Below are 24,957 nucleotides of genomic sequence, written 5' to 3'. Positions count from 1 at the left end.
TTGTACTGAGGTCAGCAGTAGAGTGTTGTTATTATTGGTTGTCACGTAAGATGTGGGCAGCGGCAACGAGCTCACTCCACAGGACACTCGCACATCATTGGGTAAGTGCTGTACCCAGTTACCCCCCCACCCCTTTTGTAGGTAGCACCTACTAGGCGATTAGCCCAGCTGTTTTTCGCATTGACTGAACTCACACATTCAGTCTGAGAATCAGTCGGGCAGAAAACTTTTGAAGGAGCAGGTTTTGAGGTTGACTTGTCTCGAAAATGAGTGATAGTGATCATACTAAACAGAGACTGCTATGGATAGGTAAAAAATATAGGAAAAACATAAGTGTGTCATGGAACAGTGGCTGTAAGTACAGGAGACCGCTATGCAAATGTGACAACTAAAATAGTATATAACAAAGATATATCCAAGCCTTCTATGCCTAAAAGCACATTTGGATAAAATCATAGGGCATAGAAGAATATCCTTACACTGTTTTCTTCTTTCTACAGCATCTACAACTACCAAATCATGGTGTTTCATAAAAGATAATATCTTACCAATGAGGCTAAACAATAACAAGTAAGAAAGACAAAGATCATAGGAAAAGCAAACTGTGAATTAATTATCTAAACTGTTGAAGATATATGCACAGCGAGGCAAATACATGAGATACCACATAAGGCAATACAAAATGCACATCGATATGGATGATCTCAGTGCTGGTGATCAAAGATAGCAAAGACAGTAAGCAATGTTCAGTCATCAATATTGGTAGGTAAACATTTACTCCTTGATACACCATCAACAAAATGAATGAAATGCATCAGCGCAAAGAAACATTTGTCCAGTGTACAAGTCCCTTTTTGGATCTACTTCTCTACCAACTGGCAAGTTTAACAGGACTAGAATTAATTCATGCATTTGTCTAGCACTCTGCAAAAGGGGAAATACTAACATCCAAAAGAAAAACAAAAGCAAACCATCAGATTATGTTAATAAAATGCATCTCAGGTACTACAGAATCTAGAAGCTCACAATTACAACATTTCTATTTGACAGTGTTGAATCTTTCTAACGCTCAAATTTGAGAAAAACGTCCAATTCAGAAAGGAATTTGAAGTAAGGTTTAACATAAGCTGTTCCTTTGCATTTGGCTGTCAACTACAAGATATCAGTATCATCAAATAGGCACCAAGCTAAAAATACACATTTTGTAACTCAACATTTCCATTAGATCATTTAGTTTTAGTAAGAGTTTTACAACACTTGAAACACAATAAGGTCATAAAAGTGTTAAAAAATAGAGGTGTGACAAGGGAGGCTCTCGTGGCCAAGAGGTTAAGGTGTTCACCTCTCATTCAAAGGTCCCGGGTTCGAATCCGGGTAGCGACCGAAAAATTTACTTCTCTAAAATTGTCTCCTTTCACCTCTTTTCCTGCTCTCTTGCAATTTTCTGTCATCTGCTTTTGTCTCCACTTTCTTCCCCTACCCCCTCACCTCCTTTGCCCCCTCCTCTGGAGGAGGAGAGATAAGGATGATAGAGGTTTGATAAGAAAGAAGGAACAAACCATATCAGAGCACCCGCCAACCACTCATTCCACATCAGATCAAGTGCAGTAATCAAACACTAGGATGTCATTCCTACACACCACCCACAGCCTCATGTCTGGTCCCATGGCTACAAGCCTTGGGTATGACAAGCCTGGCAAGTCATCTGACTTGGTCAGTAGAGGCTGCATGATGTACTTGAGTGTGTTGGGGTCTCTGACAAGACGGACAACTGATTGGTTGTCTGGATCAGTCACAATGATGCGGCCATAACTGTCGTAGCACAGTCCGTGAGGCTTGAACACAGAGCTGCTCTCATCCATCATCGTGGGCAGACGGTAATTCATTCTGAAACAAAGTGGACCTTTATTATGATCAAATGAGTTCAGAGACAGAATGGGCATTCTCAATAAATGCAAGTAAAATTATCCTGGAGACAAACTTGAAAAAAGCAAGATATAAAGAAAAAGACATGCACTTCCTTTTAGTTTTAGTTTTAGTAAAAATTTTACAGCATTTGCAATACAAATAAGTCATATTAGTGCCAAGGATTACGGGTGTTACAAGAGAGTAACAAACACAAAAAAGAAGGAGGAGAAAACAGGACAACAGATGTTTGAAAGAAAAGAAGGAGCAAACCACAGCAGCGCACCCACCAACCACCCATAGATATGCACTTCTAGTAAGAATGAAAATCAAAAGTACCAAATTCTCCCAGCCATAGTCTATATTCGGGCGTGACTATGAAGAACACAACAGATCAAGCACAAAAGGAACTTTCTCTCTTGTGGAACTTTTTTGGAAGCAGAAAAGGACATCATCACTTAGCTCACAACGAAAGTTTAGCATGCACATAAATGATTGTTTACAGTATATTGAAAGTTTTCTGACCCATCAAGGGGCCAATATTGTTTTGAAGAACAGGTTTTAGGGTGGGTTTTTATTTAAAGATATGGGACCCTAGAGGAAAAGAAAATATTCAATTGAGGACTATTAAGGTCCCAAAAAAGAAAAAAAGAAAAGAAACGCCATCAAGAAATTCCATTAAAGTCTTTTCACTAGTTTTGCTCTTCAAGTTGGCACGAAAGAAAGATGTGGAAATCTTCAAAGATTCACCAAGATAAGATAAGAGGAGTCTTAATTGTCAAGAAGCTGGCACATGGCGCATTTGTTTGGTGTTTCTCTCTCTCTCTCTCTCTCTCTCTCACACATACACACACACACATATACACAAACACATGCATTTGTAACATACAAATGAAAGTATTACAGTATGTTAGGACTCATATATAGACCCACAGTCACATGCATACAATAAATGAACACTTACTGTTAACAATTGATAGCAACCCCTATGATATTTTGAAAACAAGCTTTAAAGGAATACTCATATTACAAGATGATTAACTTAAGATGTTCAATGATTGATATAACATGATAAATCATTCTGCACACAGAGAGCCACCACGGTCATCCGTCATTGGCTTGCTGATCAGATGTAGATCTATTAAGTCCAAAATTTAGATAATGTTTCCTTTATAATAAATTATAACTGTTTCTTAATCTGATCTGTGGTATCAGTTGCATGTCTTTGAGAAACATTGAGGTTCAGTAGTGTACAGGTGATCACGTTTTTATACATCAGAATACCGATTATGTATAAGGAATAATAGGTACATAACGTAGGTCAAAAGAATGAAACAGTTTTTCCCTCCTGAAAAATTTTGCTTTACGGGTTTAGGACAGTCGAACAGCTTGCCGGCGACATATTTAAGATTTTCCTAGTTCGAACTGAGACTTATTCCCCCATATGAACTGAGCAAAATTCATAGCTTTTGTAATGCTGATAGGCTATGGAAAGAAACAAAAAAAATGTCTTTGATACTATACTTGTGCTACATAAAGCTATGCCAGCACATTCTTTTAGCGGGCCACAAAGGCAATGGTTGTACTTCAAAATGACTTTTCTTTATCTTTTTCAAGGGCATTTGATTACAACTTCCATATATTGCATTTTCTCAAAAACATATGAGTATGATTCTACAGTCAATCAGTAGGCTACCTTGATAACCTTCTTTAAGTAAAAAAAATAATGCTCCGAATTCACAATCTTGAAGTTCAAACAAGGATAGCTGCATGCTAAAGAAAGCAGAGGACAATGAGGTTGGCTGATTGATTTTCGGGCACAAAATGAGACTGCTCTAAAGAAAATTGTTCTCAGACAGAGAAGAAATATGTATCTTACTCATAACAAATCCACTGTATAATTCATTATAATTCTATACTCATAAAAAAGCTTGTCTTTGTTGTTTTACAGATTACAAAAACATAAAAAGAGAAAATGTAATCTATTTTACTAATATATGCTTAAAAAAGTTTACAATTGACGGTACCCATTGAAGGCAAAAGACCTGTATGTAAGTGTGTATCTCTTATTAATCATTACATCTTATGGTGTGAGGCCTATTCCAAAAGCAAGCTTTTATTTTATAGATATAAATTTTGTACATACCTACAGAAGCATGATTTCTATTCAAAATAAAAACCATTGACGTCAATGCACTTTTCGACTGATGTAGCCAGCATTCAAATGCAGTGACCATGTCTGCTTTGGCCAGAGGCCTCAGCGCAGCATTTGCTTTGAGCACAATTTCTTCTTCATTTTCAAACCATTGTTCCTTACTCCTGCCCTGCTTAGATTTTAGGTAAGAAATGAAAGAACCATAGAATAAAGGACATATTCTTTTAAAAGAATCATAGCAGGTGATAAAACATGCGTATTTGTGGGATCTCGAACTGAAAAGACAGCCAGCAGAATAGAGAAACCCAGGATCATCACAACCCCAGAAAGCTTGAAGCAAGCAAGGTGTTTTGAAAATGGTGCACATCATGTTTTTCAGTGTGGTTTTTTTCTGGCTTGTTCCCATTGGCACAACAGTCAACACTGACTATTACAAATAAAGATGGTTCTTCAAACAAAGCCGAGACCAGCAATCAGAAGAAAGTGGACATGTCTGCTGGAGCAAAGTGTTGTCTTCCTCAATGACAACTCCCCTGTGCACACTGCTTGAAAGGTTACCAAACTCCTGGACTCCTGGCAGTGGGAATCCTTGAACATTCCTGTTATTCCCACAGACTTAGCACCATGTGACTTTCCAAAAGAAAGACTACAGGGGAAGTGATTTGAAGACAAAGAGGAAAATCTGCTTGAAATAAATGCTGGCTGAAGCATACATGGTAACTGCATTTGACTGCAGGCTACATCAGATGAAAAAGTGCACTGAGATCAACAGTTATTATGTTAAATATGAAACATATTTTTGTAGGTATGAATAAAATTTCATGTCTGTCAAATAAAAATTGTTGATTGTAAAGAAGAGGGAAATTCATTTCTGAGACAGATCTTTTTTTTTAATGAATTATATGTGTCACGATGCTGTGGAAGCAGGTGCTGGTCAATTTTTTTACATATAAATACATAGTTTTTTGTATCATCTTAAAACTTGTCCTTTTGTCTTGCTTTTGATGAAAAAAATACCTATCTATCCTGAATAGAAGTCAAGATATTTGCCATTGAAGGAGGTGGGGGTCACCTGTTGTCAGAAGTAAAATTAACGAGAAAATGGCCACGGAAGTTTAATGACTTCTGAAGCTTGAGTGTCTATGGAAACTGCAAATTTATATTTTTGTCTGCCTTTTATACATGTCTTTTAGTAAAATCCAAACAGAAATGTGTTTTTGAATGGACCTAAAAAGTGTTAAAACAGATCAGTTTCTTTGATTTCATTATTATGATGAGAGCCTGATTTCACCACCATGCCTCACATATACCAGTGATGAGAAAATGAGAAAAAACCAAGCAATTTGTAAAAACTTTATCATTTACACAAATTAAAGGGAATTTTCAAATCAGTGCCTTCAAATTATGCATTGCAAACACACAATTTCGAAAAAGTTTTTACGTTACACAAATTTGTCAGTGATTTGTTTCCGAGAGAGAAAGGAAAATGTTTGACCCACCTGTCTTTGATATCAAGGTTTTCGTTAAGAACGATCACAGAGCTGCCTTCGGTGTCAGCGACACAAATATCTCCGTCATCATTCACAGCCACAAAACTGGTTTGCCAGAGGCAGAAGATAAAAATAGAAATGTAAAATATGCATTAAAAAAAATAAAATCACCAGTGTCACCGAGAGCAGAAATCACAATAGTATAGTATGTTGTTTTAGAAAGGTTTTACTGCGCTCGCAACTGCATAAGGTCATATGAGCGCCATAATAGTATAGTAATTTCCTCTTTCGTTCACTATGCATGGCGATACCAAAGAGAATTATCCAAGATAGAATCAAAGAAGGGAGTGTTTATTTGGGCTACATATAGCTCTAATAGGCAGACATCCCCCCCCCCCCCCAAAAGGGGAAAAAAATTTGATTTTTAAAAATTTTAAACATATTCGGGCTACCTTTTCTCAGAATTATAATTGATCTCTAGAACTGAAGAGTTAGTTTCGCTCTCCCAGTTCGGCATCTTTGTCGCTCAGATTAGTAGTTTTATCTCTGCCCTCAATGACAATATACTACTACCAGTGTTAAAGTTATAGACTATAATCTAATATAATAGATAATGGGGAAAAAAGATTGGCAATCTCCAGTTTCGGCCCTGAGAGCAGTGGAATAACAGTAGTAACTTTATATGGGTTACGGGTAGAGTTAGGGGTCGTAAGGGTGTAGAGTTAGGACTTAAGTAATCGTTGAGGCTGAGGCCAAAGCTGAATTATCACAAAAGACTTGAGAACGCCTGTGAATTTTAGTTTTAAGTGGATGCATAATCCTCCTAGATCTCGGTGAGTTTTTAAATTTTTGTAAGAGTCTTATGGCACTTGCAACACAATAAGGTCATATAAATGTCGAAGAATAGATGTGTTATAAGAGAGTAACATACACAAAAAAGAAAGAGGAGAGATAAGGACGATAGATGTTTGATAGGAAAAAAGGAGCAGACCACACCAGAGCACCCACCAACCACCCACAGATCTCTGTGATCAGTTGGATCTCGATCAGTGCCAGGTGTTGAAGCTTCAATCGATTCACTTTGTCAAAGTTGGCTTTCAATAGCCTCTGCCTAGATTCTACCACACACTACAAGTACAGTATCTTTCTCATTCAGTTTTGACTAGTTTTTGTCTTTGTGCTTAGCAACTGCATACTAATGGATAAATTATAGACATATACTCTGAAAAACTAACCTAAGAAACCCTGTGACTTTATGTTTACATTGGTAGGGCCTATTATACATACTTCTAGATCTATGTAATTGGTAGGATCTAGATTCTCTGTGATCTGTTGAGACTTTCCTTCAATTCATTTCACCACATTCGACATTAAGTAGGTCTAAAACAGAACTGCTAAAAAGAGTCTAAGACAAGGCAAACTATAACAAGATTACAGGCATAGAGTAGCAGCCTATAATATGCCTTGTCCGAGACGAACTTATAGGATAAGCAAGTCTCGGCCTTGTCGGTTCGGGAGGGAGGGGGGGGGGGGGGCTGTTTGGTTATATCAGAGAGTATAGCCCAAAAAAGCTTACCTGGGGGCAGTTACCTCATTAGTGTTGTATATATAGTAAGGCACGTTTCTATTCAAGATATAGATCATGGGAACGAAGTTTATGAACATGTCGACATTCTACCCACACCCCAGAGCTATTAATAGTACTGCCATACAGAAACTCAATTTCATATTGTAACTGTTGCATACCGCAAGAAAGAAAACAAGGAGTAGAATGAGTTAGAAAATGAGAAAGAAAAGGACAGAAAAATCGAGAGGAAAAGTAAGGACAAAGAAAGAAGAGGAAAATGAAGATAGAAGGAGATGACCACCCTACGGTAAGGTAAGAACATTCAGGGAAAAGGAAAGGAGAAAATCTATCAAGAACAAAAGGCACAAAAAAAATAACCAGCCCGCTGCTCAGATGTACAAGACCCAAGATTTTGATTTTAAAAAAATTGTAATTGCATTTTCTTAAACTGTGGTATAGGTGTCGTACCTGTGTTCCAGAAATACTTTGTAAAAATTCAAATTTTAATTGTTGAAAAAAGGTTTTAATGTTGTTATCGATCCAGAAAAGTTTTTTCAAAAGATACATATTGTAGGTACAATAGAACAGCTTCCCGACAAAACATGACATATCCATTTTTCAAGTTTTGAGAAAAATAAAGATTTCTGTACTTTGCCCATTTACTGAATAATCTTGAGCAACTTTGGTTTTAGAGTAAACATCATGTAAGGCTAGTAGATATTCAGTAATTGATGAAACCTATGTTGGAATCTTATCCTTTTTTTTTTTTACATTGATGAGATCTACACACATTTTTGACAAAAACCTAACAAAAAATGCTGTTGTTTTTTTCTCGATTTTATTATTTTGACAAGCACCTGAATTTACAATGATGCCTTACATATTCTATAAATGAAGCAAGCTTAAGAAAAGCATGACAAAGGGAGAAAGTGACACTTGCAGTTAGTCACATCAGACGATTATATCTATTTGTTATCACCTCAGTAGAAATTTTGCACTGTTGAACAGTGCACCCACCACCACCCTCAAAGATGAAAAGAATCTTCCTATGTCTCCACCTTGCCATGGGTCAAGGGTCACAGTGTTGACTCTAGAACTATCAATAATTATAGGTCTGCACAAAGAAAAAAGAAATTCATTGTATTACCACAACAAACACTAAAAGCACTTCTACTGCTAAATCATTATTTAGGCTGAAAATTTAAAACAATTTTGACCTTAAATAAGACTGTTTCTACTTTCCAGTGAATTCCCACTCACGTCTGTCCTTTCCTCAACTGCCAGACATAGATAAACAACAGGCACAAAGAGAGAACAATAATAGTATCATTTAAAGTTAAGGTTAAGTCTAACAGAAGAAGAACAAAGACAAGTAAAGCAAATACCTTGATTGGTTACAATACTGGGGACTCTTGTGGCCTAGAGATATGGTGTTTACCTCTCATTCAATGAGTCTCAGTTTCGAGACCTGACTGTGACAAAACATTTTCTACTTTCTCCTCCTTTCCAGTTCTCGTCCTGTTCTGTCACCTGCTAGTTTTGTTTTAGTAGACATTTTACGGCGCTCGCAACTGCATAAGATCATATGAGCGCCAGAAGATTTGAGGTGTTACTAGAGAGTAAAAAACATAAAAAGAAGGGGAGATAAGGACGAGAGATGTTTGATAGAGGAAAGAAGAAGCAAACCACACCAGAGCACCCGCCAACCATCCACTCTGTCACTGGGCTCCTCTCTCCTTTACTCTTGATTCTTTCTACTTTTCTCCTGGTTCTTTCTTACCGATGTCTTAAGGCCACACCCTTGGTCTTAAGGTAGGTAAGATTTAACACCTAGTCTTCTCAGATAAGGGTAAACAAATCTCTGAGGTCCTGAGTGCAATTAAAGATCCCTTGGCGGTTCTAGAATCGATAAGAGAGGGCTGCAGCCACCATCCTGGTAAAATTAAAAATTTCTACCAAAGCTTAAAAATACTCTAGTCAGCAGTCGACTACCCCTGAGATCTAGCGTGGGAACACAAAGAAAGACTAAGAAGAAAGATGATCACAATACCAACATTGTCAGATTCTAAGATTAAGTGAGATGTGATACCTAGACACAGTTCAGTAACTTACTCAGGACTGATCATATTTCTGCCTGGTCTTCTCATGGTAGTCTTAATGACCTCACCACGAAGAGACATCTTCATCAAACAGCTCAGATGCTGAGAAAGAAGGAACACATTCATCATAATTACTAAACTTAAACTGTCATGATTAGAAAATAAAAATGTGTATAAAAGAATCTAAATTACCATCAAGTTTGTTTCATCAAATGTTCCTCTTCAAGATATACTTGTAGTTTAACCTTTTAACCCTGGTGCATTGGAAGGCACAATCTTCACTGCAGATGTCCACTTGGGCATTAACATGCCTTCTTTATGAGTGCTGTATTTTGCCATTGCCACATATGTCAATTGCAGGAACCTAGCTCTACTGAGAAAGGTCTTTAATCTACAAATTAACAAATTCACTAAACAAAAATAAACCATTCATAAATGACTTGAACCTCTTGTCTGTGCAATAGGCATATCTGGTACACCCATATATTTCACTACCTTACGCAGCATAGGTGTGCCCGGTATGTCCTTGAAAACCTGTGGGGTTGTTTTTTGTTCACCACTTTGCTTCTACATGGTTTTGAATTAAGAGAGTTATATCCCCGTCTTCTGTGTTCACATGACAATGTAATCATGTCATTTGTTAAGTTTCTATGCACTAGAATTGCACATGATAGCATCTAGAACAGAGTGAGGTGTGTTCTCTTTCTTACAACTTAAACTACACACATTGTGCAAGACAGTCACAGCCGACGTACTGAATCAGAATGTTCGTTCAATCTCAGTATTTATAGTATACTTCCTTATAGCTTGTTCTACACAGATTTCATCAATGGATGAAGCCATCTCTTCATTTCTTTTTCTATTGATATATGTGTCATGACACGGTGGAATCAGCCGCTCGTCAGTTTTTGGGCGAGGGGAGTTATTGGCATCATTTTAAAATCTTGTTCATTTGTCGCGCTTTCGATGAAAAAGATACCCATTTATCTTGAATAGAAGTCAAGATATTTGGGATTGATGAAGGTTGGGTCGCGTGGTTTCAGAGGTAAAATAAACAAGAAAAAAGCCGTATAAGTTTGGTTATTTCCATAACTTGCGAGTCCGCGGAAACTAAAAATTTACATTTTTTGTGCTTTTAATCAATGTTTTCCAACAAAATCATCACAGCAATGTGTTTTTTAATGGACATAAAAGGTGTTCAGCCCACGGAGCACCGGCAGTGGAATTTTAGTTGTAGCGGGGGGTTCCCCGCCGAGCGACTTATCATGCTGGGGTCAGCTCCCTGTTGCCTCTCTGTCTGGACTGACTTAATTTTTGGTACTTTTCAACGTACAGTTTTAGGTGTATCCTTGTGTTTATGGTAATTATCATTTAATGCACACAAAGCACAAATTTCTGCTCTTGAGATTCAAAAAAAGAACGGACATTGTAACTAGTCTGGTTATTTCATTAGATGTACTGAAGTCGGCAATGCTGAATTGTAAAATTTTTTGGACAAGGGTGAATGAAAAAAAATTAATATTAAAAAAACGGCACGACAAAAATTGTCGAACCTTTGGAACATAACATTGGTGCAGATACTCAAAAAAGATGGTATCTGCGCATATAATAGGAAGCTGTAATTTTGCAACTTTATCCATCTGGTACACAATTCACTATGAAGTAATTCCTCCTAATACAACTTTATATGTCTAATATAATCGTGAATATTCGCATATTTTCTCAAAAGTTTCTCAAAATTACCCTGAAGTCTCTCTATGAAAAAGTAAAAACCGATTTTAGTGCCAGAATACATCTACAATGAAATACACGAACAGTTTCTGTTACACTCCATAAATTCCTTATTTTTCTTAAAACGCTATGTCTAGGTTTTGTAAGTTGACTGAATAGCCGGGATGACTTATTGTAATAGTGTTATAAGAATAATTTCTAGCTTTCCAGTGACACTGAATCAGCACCAGACTTTTCCAGCTTTAATTCTCATTGCTATGACCACTTGCAATAACTGACAATGTTCTGATTTCTTTACATTCATAAATTAAGTGTCCGCGCAGATGTCCGACACAAAAACTTAGAATGAATGTGTTAACTGTCATTATTTTTATTCCATACAAGAAGTACACCTCTACTCATGTATTTTGTGTTAATAATATTATATATTTCTTAGTTGTATGCAGGCGGCCACAGACACAGCATGATTCATGAACAAACGCAGAGTAACTTTCTCTTGTTAAATGGCAGAACAAGAGCTAACGCTGAGTGTCTTTTGTTAAAAAATGCAGATGTGCATCTTTCTTCTCTTATAACTTGACTATTACTACTTGCGCAGATTTAAGATTTCTCATGGTAAAAGACATGATATTAATAGTCAGTTTAACACCGATTTTGGAGAGATTTGTCGTGCCGTTTTTAAATAAACAATCATTTATTCATAAGTAGGTAACAATATTAGGACAAATTGGACACTGTACAAACACTTATCTAGAACAAAAACTAAGGCACAGAAATTAACCATTCAAACGCAGAATAAATCTCAAGACATTGAGCTTTTAGTAAATCCGCGTAATGGTTTGCAGTGTGGAATGGGGAAGAAGTTATATCATTTCAAACGTAGACAAAAATGCGAACTTCTTAACCGACACTGGCAAAGTCGCTTCTGGACTCATTAAGCCCGTGACCCCAACCCGGGGAGCTCCGATGGGCTGCTGAGTCACCCTAACCAAAGGTAACAGAATCAGGCGAAAAGTGACACTGTGAGCCAAAAAAAAAAAATTCGATAAAATTGCCAAATGGGTATAAAACTGCCGATTTGATCGATTTCACTATTTTGACGATTGCCTGATTTCACAACGAAGCCTCACATATAGTTTTACCTTTCTATCTCTTATAATAATCGAACTGCTGTCCATTAAATACTGTGACCTGTGATGTCTTGCGCACTGTAGAATTTTCCTTAGTATGTGGGGTGCCTATATGGTCAACAAGCCAGGGGTTAACTGGCAACTATACAGGCATACAAAACAAAGGACCCAATCAAGTTCTTCAAAGTCTTTGATAGGAATTGGAAATCAAAGTAAGATGATTATATAATTTTTCTTAGTGCTTTTACTTTCATTCAAGAATTTAAGCAGTAGGTAAACAAAGCAAGAGCACCTAAAATTTTACAGTATCCTTTTATTTCAAAACTCATCATACCTTCACTTTCTCCGAGTCAGCCAAAACACAGACCAGAATATAGTTATCCGAGGTAGTTGTTATGCCTGTAGGCGGAAAATCAAATCTTTTGACTTCATCAAACTGCACATTATTTCCCAAGGAAGGGCTGGACAAGAAGTGTCCATTGCTGTACATTACGCCATGCTCCTCTGTGTCAGGGTTGGAGTATGAGGCAACAATCTCCTTGCTCTTCAGCTGTGAGATCATGAAACGTCCTGGTAGAAAAAGAAAGAAAGAAGAGTCTTAACATTGACTGAATCATCCATTAACGACTATTGGATGCCAATCCACTAGATGGTCTACCATAAATAACATGGTCCACCAAAAGTCCTGTCTGACTTAACACAGTTTATCTGACGGTCTACTGTGATAATGTGTTCTATCATTAGGCCTACACAGGGTAATTTTCATACGAACACTCCCACACCCTGATGCACAATTTCAAGAAATTAAAGGGGAAACCCCCCCCCCCCCAACAAACTATAACCACCAAAACATTTCTAATTCAGCCAATGACAGTCCCAAGCCTACATATACATTGAGGGAAAATGTTTATTAGAGTAGACTGTAGTAGACTTGTAGACCGTCAAGTAGAACAGTTGTCAAACTCATGTTGTGGTGGACTATCAAGTAAAACAGAAAGATCCGACAGACTACCAAGTAGACTGACACAACTATTTTTGTTGGGAATGCTAGAGCTCACATTCGTCAGGTTACTGATCCTAGAAGCTAATAAATCAAACTGGGATTTTCAGTAGTCCAGGGATGAAACTTTGGTATGTTTTCAATCCTCATTTCAATCCTTCAGAGACTATTAACTTTTATCATCACTGAAAGATATGGAAAACGGCATACAATAAATTATTGTAATTTCAGGATCTTAACTCATTCGCTACGCAGAGCCATGGGGGGCAGCGCGGCTAAAGTGCCGTCAGTATGCTAAGCCGCCCCTGGCGGCTCGAGAACTGATCTTCAATTTTAGCTTGGATTCTATTCCAATCCACATATCCATGTTAAAATAAAGGTCATAAAATAATGTTGACTTCAGGATCAAGCATTTCCACCAAAAATCGGAAGTTTTGATTCAGCTTTGAAACACAATTTCGAAGTTTATGCGACTTTGTTTTATCGCGATGCTCAAATTATAGCCCAGACCCTAGTCTTACTACTTTTACACAACAAAATATATCATTATTTTGCACACTAAAGAAATGCAGGACTCTTCTTTAGAATATTGATACAATTGGGCTCAAATTGCCATTGCTCTGTTATTGAGAAATCAATATTTTTCAGAGCTAGATCTAGATCTCGATTGTCAAATGTTTTTTTCTCCCAAAAACCACTATTTTTTGTGAAATTACACAAAAAGTACCACTCAAGACATGTGTAGGTTTATTCCAAATGCAATTCTTAATAATTCCATATACGATACGAGTGGTTTTTTCTGTTTGTGAATGCATCTTGTCCGTTTTTCAAGATTATAAAATTTGTGGGTTTTTTTTTTTCAATATCGGATGTCATGATCCAAATGTGCAAATTTTATGGAATGTATATAAATAACTGCAAATTTTTCAATATTTTCCAGTTCTATATTCATTTACGTTATTTTGAAGTATCATTTGACCTGGTACAAACAAATTTTTTTTAGTTTCACCGAAGACAATTAATTTTTAATTTCCAAATTCTATCCGCATCGAAGCAAAATTGTGTTGCATAATCGCCTCTTACAGGAACCAAAGTTGAAAAATGCACAAATAAACATTACAGATGTATTCTACAAATCATACTGAAAATTTCGGTGCATAATATGTTAATATTTATGTGAATTAGTGGCTCCAAAGACCTTTGGACTTTGCACTTGTCATCATCTCATTTCGCCTTACCGTAAAAAATTCGCCCACAAGCCGAAAATAATACGTAGCGAATGAGTTAAAGCATACATTTTACTGACTGAACGAAACAGACTAAATTAGTACTTGCTAACCTAACAGCTTTTACTTACCCCTAGGTGTATCATGAACAAACGGTCCTGTCTTTTGATGGTAATAGATGATACCATCTGGATCTCTTTCTTTAGACATCTAAAGATATAAAGAAAAAAATTATTATCACCATCGTCATTATTATTTTTAAAAGCCTATTTAAAAGCCTATCAGCACAGGAGGAGGGGGGGGGGAAGTGTTCACAATACAATAACATTCAAAGAAAAGGAGAAGACATAAAGACGATAGATGTTTGATAGGAAAGAAGGAGCAGCCTACTTGAATAAAGTACATTACTAAATATTTTCACATCAGACACAAAACATTTGACCAGTAGACTATATGACCCCCTGGTAATAGCTTTGATATCAAACATATTAAACAAATTTGAGGCATGCTGACAAAATGAGTTACTTTTTGCAATCTACGAAAAGGAGATATCGGCCAAAAATAGACAGATCAAGTTTGTAGATTTTCAACTAATGCAATTTTTTTCACGTTTAATATGCTTGTTTGTCTTGGTAAGTGTTTTATGGCGCTCACAACTGCATAAGGTCATATGAGTACGCGGGACACATAAAACATTCATTTCAGTTTTGGTAGGAATTAATTTAGAATTTTGCCCAGGTGGCAACCGAAGCCTGCTCTTATAGATTTTCGACCACCAAGGGATCTTTAATGTGTGCAATTTGCACATGGGACCTCCAAGATTTTTCGCCCTTATCCGAGAAGGCTAAAGATCAAGGGTGTGGCAGAAAGACAGTAGTAAGAAGGAACCAATGAGTACCAATAGAAAGGCTGCAGATAGAGTCAGAAGCCCAAAAGAGAGGGCAAAGAGGGGAGAAAGTGAGGACGAAAACAGATGACAGAACATGGTAGGAAAGGAGGTGAAAGGAGAAAATATAACCAAAATATTTTTTCTGTAGCTGTCAGTTTTCAAACCCGGAACCTATTGAATGAGAAGCGAACATCGTAACCTCTCAACCACAAGAGACCACAAGTTTAATATTATGTCTTTTATTATAATTTCACATTATAGATTATAAAATCATAACCTATAAATTTTATGTTTTATCTATGTTCATTGTGATAAAATCCGAGATGTTACTAATTTTTTCAGCATGCCTCATAATTAACCCTTTGAGCCCTAGCCATCAGTACACCGCGTACAACTGCCCGTATGCCTAGCTGCCATTACACCAGTGACCGAGACCATATCCCAACCAAACACAGCCTGTCTGGGACAAAACACGCACAGAAAACAGTGTTTGCTACACATGACATTATTAATTATTTTGAGGATCTTTCTAAAATAGAAGCTGGTAATGACGAGGACTACCCTTAGTGGGAAAGGGAATGTTATTCTGAGGAGGATATAAATGTGAGAGTAATTGTGAGAGTAATATAGGCTTGAATCGTTCAAGGGCTTGGGCAGAGGGGTAGGATAGTCTCAGGAGGACAGGGACCAATGGGTCATGGTGTAACCTTAGCAGAAAGCCTAATCAACAGGCTCACAAAATGAATTACCGTGAAAAGGAGATGACGGTCGAAATCACAGAGATCAAATTAAGAATTTGTAGATTTTCAGCTTATAATACCATTTTCTTCAATTTTAGTAGGTCTTTAATCATTTCACATAATAAATTGTATAAACCCAATCTATAAATTTAAGGCGCATTCATCTTTGTCAATAGGAATAAAATCTGAGAAGTGACCCATTTTGTTAGCATGCCTCACAGTTAAGGTCTAACCTTAGCGGAAATCAGACATTCTTCACTGCCTGTCACAACAATGCTGAGAGGGATGCTGACCCTGTCGCCGAGAGGTAGGGAGAAGGCCAGCTTGAGGCTGCTCCACTCTGTTCCCACGCGGGCCAGTGGCAGGGGCGGGGGGACCACCTTCTTCACCTCAGGCAGGACCAACCTGTTCAATGGGACATTTACTGGAGTTCAGGAGAACTAACTGTGGCATTTATTTGAGTTCAAGAGAATCAACAACATCAAAGTGAAAACTTATTTGAGTTTAAGAGAACCAGCCTAATCAGTGAGCTATTTATTTGAGGTTAAGAATAAAAGAGAACCAAACTAATCAATGAGACATTTATCTGAGGTCTAGAGAACCGACCTGTTCAATGTAATATATTTTTTTAGTTCAAGAGAAGTACATGTACATAGAGAAAACAATGGTCATTTACTGCTGGATAAAAACCCAAGACAGACAGAAACAATAGAGGGCCAGGAAAGAAGTAGGAACTCCCAGTACCAGGAGCACTATTTAACCATAAAGGTCACAGACAAAGGAGAAAGTGACTTAAAATAGAAACAACCAAAAAAATATATACAATGGTAAGATATTGGCTGTGGTGAATTGGGACAGCCTGTGAACCAACACAGAGGGGAAAATGATAAGAATCAACGATTCTAAGATAACAAACACCTAACTTTATACATGAGGACTCCCTCCACTGAAAGAAGGGGCACAGTCACAGAAATCTGCTTTTGGGAAAACTGAATTATAAAGTTTGAAAGTCATGGTCAAGAAACCTATGCACACTGCCATTTTTCTGTTTGGTTTTTCTTATTAGTCACCCATTTAAGCATCTGATCTTCCTGCAAAATTTGACTATTCTCTGATAATACAGAGGTGAATTACATCATACTTTCTAAAGGCACCCCAATTCTGGACTACGCCCGTTTTTTTTTCATTGGATATAGACTAAAATGATCTTTACTTAGGCAAACTCACTTAATGAGGACATTCCATCCCAAATTTCAATAGTTTTATTGATCTCTCTTTTATGTCCAGTCATTTCAGACTGTTAGGAGCACAGAGAAAAATAAAAAATGACATATAACTGACATGGGGCTGTTTCACACAATGTCCATGCAGGACAAAAAAGGGGCACATCATCAAAATCATTAGATAAGCTCTTATTACTCTGGTCAAACAAAATGTATATAGTTAAGGTGTCAGTAGCTCAGATACTTTGATAATATTATCAAAACAATATCGCTTAATTTAGAGAATTACAAAGCACAACATGGCCAGGCCTAGTGGTTAGGCTACTGGACCCATAATAATGAGATTGTGGGTTTGAGGGTTCGAGTCTCAGCTCCGTCCGACGTTGAGTCCTTGGGAAAGGCACTTTAATTGAATGGCTCGGTCCTTTCGGAGATGGACATTTAACTCGGAGGTCCTGCCTCTAAAAGAACCTAATAGTGTTGATAGGGGCGTTACACTTTTACCATTTCACCATTTTCACAACATGGCTACAAAGATATGAGGAGAACAAAACTTACAAAGCTTTTACAAAAGCACTTTGAATGGGTTTTTAATTAACTCATCATTACAGAAAAACAGACAAAGCTCATTGGACCAGGTCAGGCATAGTGCTAATCATCAAGGAGAAAAAAAAATAGTTTTATCAATCTCTCTTTTATGTTCAGTCATTTCAGACTCAGGGTGTCCAGCAATATTTCCTGAACAAATTTACTACTTGGAAAAAAAATGTACGGTACCCTGCAAATCAAGCCCCTCACCAGCTCGAAAAAGGTAGTTCACTGAACATAACAGGAAAAAGTTCTGACACATCATCCGAACTCCTCGAGCTGGAATGAGAGCTGACAAGATGAAGCACCCATCTCACTTCGGCCATCAGAGTTTTTTCATCCCTTATGTGTGCATCTAAGGTGCGAGATTTTGGCAATGTCTCAGTTGTTAAGAGTTTAGTTGTGGATTGTTGGGGCTGGGAAGGTTGTTGAATTGTTTCATCAGTTGTCTGAGTCTGTGACTTACAGTTGATGAGCACATCCTTGCTTTTCAGAAAACTCAAACTGAACATTGCATGGGATTCAGTGGCTGCTTGCAAGGAGAATCTATGCTTCGCTGCTTTCATATATGACGTTAATGCTTTCACACCATTTGTGCCTATCGTACCCTGCTGTTTGCAAACTCTGCAGAAAAACAGACCAGGGTTGTTCGGAACTTGCTCCAGCCACTCGGTAAAACGATCGTCTTTCAGCCACTCGCAGTTGAAATAGCACTTTCCCATAGTGAATTTTGAATGCCAAAAAAGAAATCCATTTGATTCACAGTCTTAAACTTGAACAAGATCTAGATCTAGATTCTTTAACTGATGAATGTTGAAAATCGAAGTTGTCCTGGCCGGTTGGAACGAAAATAACATACAACAAAGTCCAGTCGACAAAATGGAGGATAGACGCGTGCTCACGCACCGCTAGATTTAGACCTAAAGCGTGCACAAACAATGGAGAGTTACTGTCTTTAAAAGTTCCGCGATACTGATACTACTACTAAGATCGATCCCTCAAGACGACGGCAAATCCAAAGAATCAAAGACATGAAACTCGATATCTAGAGTATTGAGCCTCTACAAAAGATGGACTTGGTAATCGCTGAGTACCGCGGCTATAACTCCGTTCACTGGAAAGTGATTGCGTTCACTGAAAAGTCTTGCCGCGTTCATTACTCCATAAGCAGGTTTAATTTACGACAGTTTACTACTGTCATGGCACTTTTACTACCATTTACGACAAGGGCGCTGAATTTACGACTTTTTAACGACTTTATGACCTTGTTGGACACCCTGCAGACTGTTAGCCTATGTCTCCTTATGCGCAACGCGACGTTTAGTCGCGTGTGACAGTCACTAGTGATCAGTACCGAGGTGTGTATTCTTATGCGCTACCCCATCGCAACAAAATTTTCAGTCACGGGTAACAAAAGTGACAAAACTGTCTCCTTATGCACGATGCGACGTTTATCGAGCGCGACTGGCTACGCTCTCACACGACTGGCAATTCACAGAAGAAAAACAGTGGCAAATTTTAATGTCAAGATGGACACGGAAGTACAGAGTCCTTCAGATGGGAGCTCTACGAGCCGCTTACATATTCTATTCCATACATGGCCAATTCCGTGCAAGTCCTCCTCCTCCTCCTCCTTCTCCTCCTCCTGCTGTCCATTAAAAAAACAAAACAACAAAATTAGATTCACAAAACTTGCACTGAGTCGAATTGAAGATGAACATCTTACACACAAACATACACACACAAACACACACACTAGTGTCGACCAGCACTCCTTGGCTAGGTAATTTGACCAACGGTAATGGTCTAAACCTGTCACACCCCCAGTCTGTCACACATGACGAAGCCCTTAATTGCTACATGGACCGATCGCAGGCGACGGTCATGTGCGATTGGATGTTGCGTCCTGTGTAAGGAGACGGTTTCTTTATTTATCTTACTTGATCGATTTTAGAGTAGCAAGGACCCGACGCAACTCGACATCACGTTATGCATAAGGAGGCAAGCTCTAAGGAGCACAGAGAACAAAAAAACCCAACAACAACAACAAACAAATAAAAGATCAAGTCTCTGTTTTTTTTAATCGGTCAGCTTTGCTATCGCCTGTCTTTCATTTCTTTGTTTTGTCTGTGACTTGAAGGGTGTTTAGTGCATTCGCCATGATTATTGCTGTTAATGTCACCAATGAACCTGGAAGGAGAAGCTGATTTACCAATTCATGTCATGTGACAATATCTCTGAGCGGAAGTTGGACTATGCTCGTTTTATCAAAGAAAACTGTGACTCTGCCCGTTTTTTGAAAGGATTGGTTATTTTTTGTAGTCCCCGTACTCCTGACTGTGCTCCTTTTATGCTTTGATATTTATAAAGATGAAAATAGACAGAGTATAGTAGCAGGGGGCATAACGAAAAAAAATAGCAAAATGTGACTATGCCCATTCTTTCAGTGGAGTTCTCACATATAATAGATAGTTTGTGTACGTCTTATGATAAATTGTAGTAACCTGTACACAGTCATCACTGTCGAAAATGCATCACAACTGTTACTATCGCCTAAGCCCATAGCAATTCACAAGTGTACGGGAGAACAATGAGCCGCACCATTCGTCGTTTATGAGTACATCGCAGGGCTCGCCTGCGGCTGGGCAGTGTAAGGTAGAACGATGAATGTCGAATAACTTTGCTTCTTTTCAACCTAAACAATTCAAACTTTTGGAACAGGTCTATGAACACGTTAACCAGATTTCTGGTGAATTATAGCTTAAAACAAAAAAAAATAGAAGAGTTGTAAAACATTTTTGCCTCTCCTGAATAATTTGCCCCGCTACTTGCACAGAACCATTCATCAATTTCCCTTACGACAGCAGAAAAGTTTCACATCCAGTCTCTTTATTGTGGTCTTGTTTTTGCAGTAGCTATAATTATCTATTCAGCAACAACCCTTCCCCCTCCCCAAGCCTTTTTTTTCAAAATGTAGGTGTGTTGTGTCCCCATTAACCCAATTTAGATTATTTAGGAACTGGGCTTCAACCTTGCCTTTCAGGGCCAACCCAGGCTGAGAGGGATAAAATGTTCCAGCAGAAAGACTGAGACACTCCATAAAAATCCTCTCAATATGGAAACTAAACTCAGCTCTTCTGTGTACAACATCAAAGTGCCCAACAGTACATCACAAATGCCAGTCAGCACCCATTGCCATTCTGCTTGATTCTAAGTAACAGATGTACATGGTGTCAGTGTTGCAAGCAATCCACTCAAGTCAATTTGGGTACTTTTTAAACCCGAGACAAAAAACTAGATTTTGTTCTGTTGTTCCTATCAGGCATCATGAAAAGCAAGAAAACTATAAGCCTTAACAATAGCATTAAACTGCATGTTGGGATTGTTGAAAGGTGCATTTTTGGTAAAGCTTTGGGAGGGTGTAAACATAGAAAATTCTCAAAATTTGAACTTCAGTGGATTGCTTGAAACAGCAGAGATGTACATCTACTTCAGATGGTAATGTGCTCAAATAAAGAGTAGGAGATTACTGGTGGTTCAACAGGAAAGTGATTTCTCTGGTCATGGAACTGTTTGCAGTGGGGAACATGACTACCACTTATTTCATGACCAAAGTAACAAAGTTGTAACGGTTTAAAAGGAGGTCAGACGGGCGCGAATAGAAATTTGAAGGACATGCTACAACTCTAAGAAAAAAACTTCCGCGTGGTCTCAAGTATAAGAAAAGCGATGAGATATGGTTAATACAACCAAAAAGGTAATACACAGAAGTCTGCAACTTACCTTCTCTCCTCCGCTTTTGTCAAGTTCCTCATGGCCCCATCCACTTCTGCAAGGAGAGAAGAAGCCTCTTTCTGTTTTTCAAACACTTGGATACTATTGGCGACACTGAAGTGATTTCTGTCCAACTGTTGAAAATAATCAAAGATGCTAAAATCAAGCCAAACTTAATGTCAATAGCATGCATGATTAATGTAAGAGGTTTCAGGACAAGGAAACGCAAGAGTCAATTTTATAAGTACTGCTTGATGGTCACTTGGAAGAGGTTTAGATAATAACATTTAACAGTTTTTACAGGTAAATGAACAAATGTTATGAAAATTAAAGTTTAATTAAGTTTGCTAATTTTTAACAATGTGCAAATTCGGTACCCCTCGAAGCTGAGAATATATGCTCTCAGGGTGGTGGGAGAACAAGCGCTGTTGAAAATATATGCGCATGGGGCTGGAAGAGTTAAGTTGCAATCTGGCTGGAGGAAACAAACAAATGTCCAGTCAGCTTACAGTCCGTATTACTGAGAAAACATGTAATTTCTTCATCTTAAAAGACTCTCCCCACCCTGATGCCATCTGAATATGACCATAGTTATCATCATGACATGCCAGATCTGAAACTGACATCAGCAATCGTGGTTCGCCATTCATTTCTTCGCACAGATGCCCTAAAAATACCTGTGGTATCCTGGTCTTTCCCCACAAAGCATCTGTTTAGACAATGACAGTAAAAGCTACAACCTAATCTACTCTATCATTCACCAACTAAAAAATTAAAAAAATGGAAACTCACTTTCAAAATGTGAAAACTAATAAATTATAGCAATAATGAAATGAATAAAACTGAATAAATCCTTTCCTTTCAACACAAAAGGAACCTTGAACCTACAAATGAAATAGACTGCCTATATGAGGGACTTCAGTGGAGGATCGCTATTTTTTTGTTGTTGTTTCAATTAATTTGCAATCTTGTCCCTGCAAAATCATTCTCACTATCAACAAGTGTGTTATCCTGGTCTTTCCCCACAAAGCATCTGTTTAGACCCTGTAAGTAAGCCTTTTTGGTCTGCAAAATCAATACACACCATTATGTAAACAAATCTTGTTTTTTGTTTTTGTAAAGTGTTTTACGGCGCTCGCAACTGCATAGGTCATATGAGCGCGCGGGACACACCTAATATTTTCAGTTGGTAGGAAATTTTGAATTTTGCCCGGGTAGCGGCTGAAGCCTACTCTTATCGATTTTAGACCACCAAGGGATCTTTAACGTGCGCAACTTGCACACGGGCCCTCCGAGATTTTTCGCCCTTGTCCGAGAAGGCTAGGTGTAGATCTTTCCTACCAGAAGATCAGGGGAGTGGTAGAAAGACAGCAGTAAGGAGGAGCCAAGGAGTAGCAGTAGAAAGGCTGCAGAAAGAGTCATGAGCCCAGAGGAGGGGCCAAAGGAGGTGAGGGGGTGGGGGCAGAAAGTGGAATTGAAAGCAGACAACAGAACATTGCTAGAGAGCAGGAAAGGAGGTGAAAGGAGACAATTTTAGAGAAGAAAATTTTTCGGTCGCTACCCGGATTCGAACCCGGGACTTTTGAATGAGAGGCCAACACCTTAACCTCTAGGCCACGAGAGCCCCAAACAAATCTTGAGCTCCATCTAAGTTCAGTAATCATGTCAAAAAAGCTTTTAGGTAAAAATGAACACAGAATCTGACTTTAAAAAATAATTTTTAAAGCCACATAAAATTATCTTTAATGGAAATGATCTCACAATATCATAACTAAAAACCACAGTGAAAAGGAAACATTATTTCGTAAAACCTGTGGAAGCAATGACAGTAAAAACAACAATCCAATCTAGTCTATCATTCACCAACTCAAATTAAAAACTAGAAACTAATTTTCCAAATCTTGAAATCTAATAAATTATTGTAATAATGAATAAAACAGAATAAATCCTTTCCTTTTCAGCCCAAAAAGAACAATTTGCATTCTAAATTTATTTTCACAAAAGGAAACAACAAATGAAAGAGACTGCCTGTACGAGGGACCTCAGTAGAAAATCACTTTTTTCTTTAAATTTCAATTAATTTGCAGTCGTTTCCTTGCAGAATCATTCTCATAATCTTCAAGTGACGGATCTGAAACAGACATCAGCAATCAAGGTTCACCACTCATTTCTCTACTTGGAGGCTCTAAAAAAAATCTTCATCATCCCGGCCACCCATTTGTTCAAGTTCTGTCCATCATCAATCTAAAGCACACTTTTCCCAATTTTTTTCTATTAGAGCAGAAAATAAGAAAAGAAAAATATGAAAAATAAACTCTGTCTCTCCGATAATTTGTATATCATCCAAACTGACATTATCATGGATTTTTCTGAATGCGTTTATTTCAAAGTTTCTTTATCAGATACATCAAGCCTGGTTTTGGAAGGCCACACAGTCAGAGGGGATGCCCATTGATCAAATACATGATCGGTTCAGAGACGGTCAAGTTATGCAATAGTGCAGGACCATTGCATACTATATCAAATTGACTTCTGTCTTGCTTCACCAAATTTGACCCCAAGTTCATTATGGCATATATCACATTTAGAGCAAATACAAAAGATCTGACCGTGCAATGCCTAGGAATAGGAGCTATCTAATTGGCTGTTGGCCACAATTTTCCCCAAGTGAACACGATTCATGACCTAAAATATCAAACAGGTCAGATTTGAGAGATTTGATCAGGTAATAACTTACAGAGATGTTGGACAGTGTATCTCTCAGATTGTCCAGAAAATAGTTAAACCGCTGGGATTCAGCCAGTTTTCCTCTGTAGTCAGTCAAAATATCTTGACCTGGAAAATATGAAGGGAAATAGTCAGAGTGGCAGTAGATATGCATGGATGCCTTAAAAACTATGCAAACAAAAATGAATCTTTTTAATATTTCAAAATACAGAATTTGCACGTGTTTCAAAATTTCAGTTAGGACTGTCGTAAAGTAACAGGAGGCTCTCATGGTCTAGAGCTATGGTGTTCACCTCTCTATCAATAGGTCCTGTGTTTGAAACCCGACAGCGACGAAAAAGATTCTCTAAAATTTTGTCCTTTCACTTCCTTTCCTGTTCTCTAGTCATATTATTGATTTTTGTTCTTTTATCTGCTTTCATCTCCCCTTTCTGCACCCCCCCCCCCCCCCTTTCACTTCTTCTCAGCTTCTGACTACAGTGGAAACCATATATAACAGGCCCGGTAATAACAGGGATCCGGTAATAACAGGGATTTTTTAAATCCCCGGTTTTTCCTACTCTTTGTCTCTATTAAAAGTTATCGGCAATAACAGGGCCTCATCAGAGCCCAACCGGTTATAGCAGGGACAAAAGCTCGCTAACAATGTGTAAAAAGTAAGAGAGAGAGAGCAAGCCCACGCAAGCCATGCCACTGCAAGCACACACAGCAGT

At 38.0% G+C, this 24,957-nt stretch overlaps 1 protein-coding gene across 1 annotated transcript in view; it reads right to left on the bottom strand.

Annotated features, from left to right (window-relative positions):
• Positions 1 to 1,512: 1,512 nt before the first annotated feature.
• The window catches only part of LOC101850399, a 45,070-nt gene continuing 21,625 nt past the window's right edge, over positions 1,513 to 24,957 (bottom strand). The window contains exons 5-12 of the mRNA XM_005092361.3: positions 24,255 to 24,352; positions 21,527 to 21,651; positions 16,166 to 16,337; positions 14,435 to 14,513; positions 12,412 to 12,647; positions 9,230 to 9,318; positions 5,560 to 5,655; positions 1,513 to 1,887 (exon numbers count right to left, since the gene is read on the bottom strand). Of these exons, the coding sequence (XP_005092418.1) occupies positions 1,599 to 1,887; positions 5,560 to 5,655; positions 9,230 to 9,318; positions 12,412 to 12,647; positions 14,435 to 14,513; positions 16,166 to 16,337; positions 21,527 to 21,651; positions 24,255 to 24,352 (1,184 nt within the window). The 3' untranslated portion in view covers positions 1,513 to 1,598. The remainder of the gene's footprint in view (positions 1,888 to 5,559; positions 5,656 to 9,229; positions 9,319 to 12,411; positions 12,648 to 14,434; positions 14,514 to 16,165; positions 16,338 to 21,526; positions 21,652 to 24,254; positions 24,353 to 24,957) is intronic.

The sequence above is a fragment of the Aplysia californica genome, unplaced genomic scaffold (genome assembly GCF_000002075.1).
Source record: "Aplysia californica isolate F4 #8 unplaced genomic scaffold, AplCal3.0 scaffold00045, whole genome shotgun sequence".
Lineage (NCBI taxonomy): Eukaryota > Metazoa > Mollusca > Gastropoda > Aplysiida > Aplysiidae > Aplysia > Aplysia californica.
Note: the sequence above shows the minus strand (reverse complement) of the source record. Positions and strands in the feature narration are given on the sequence as shown.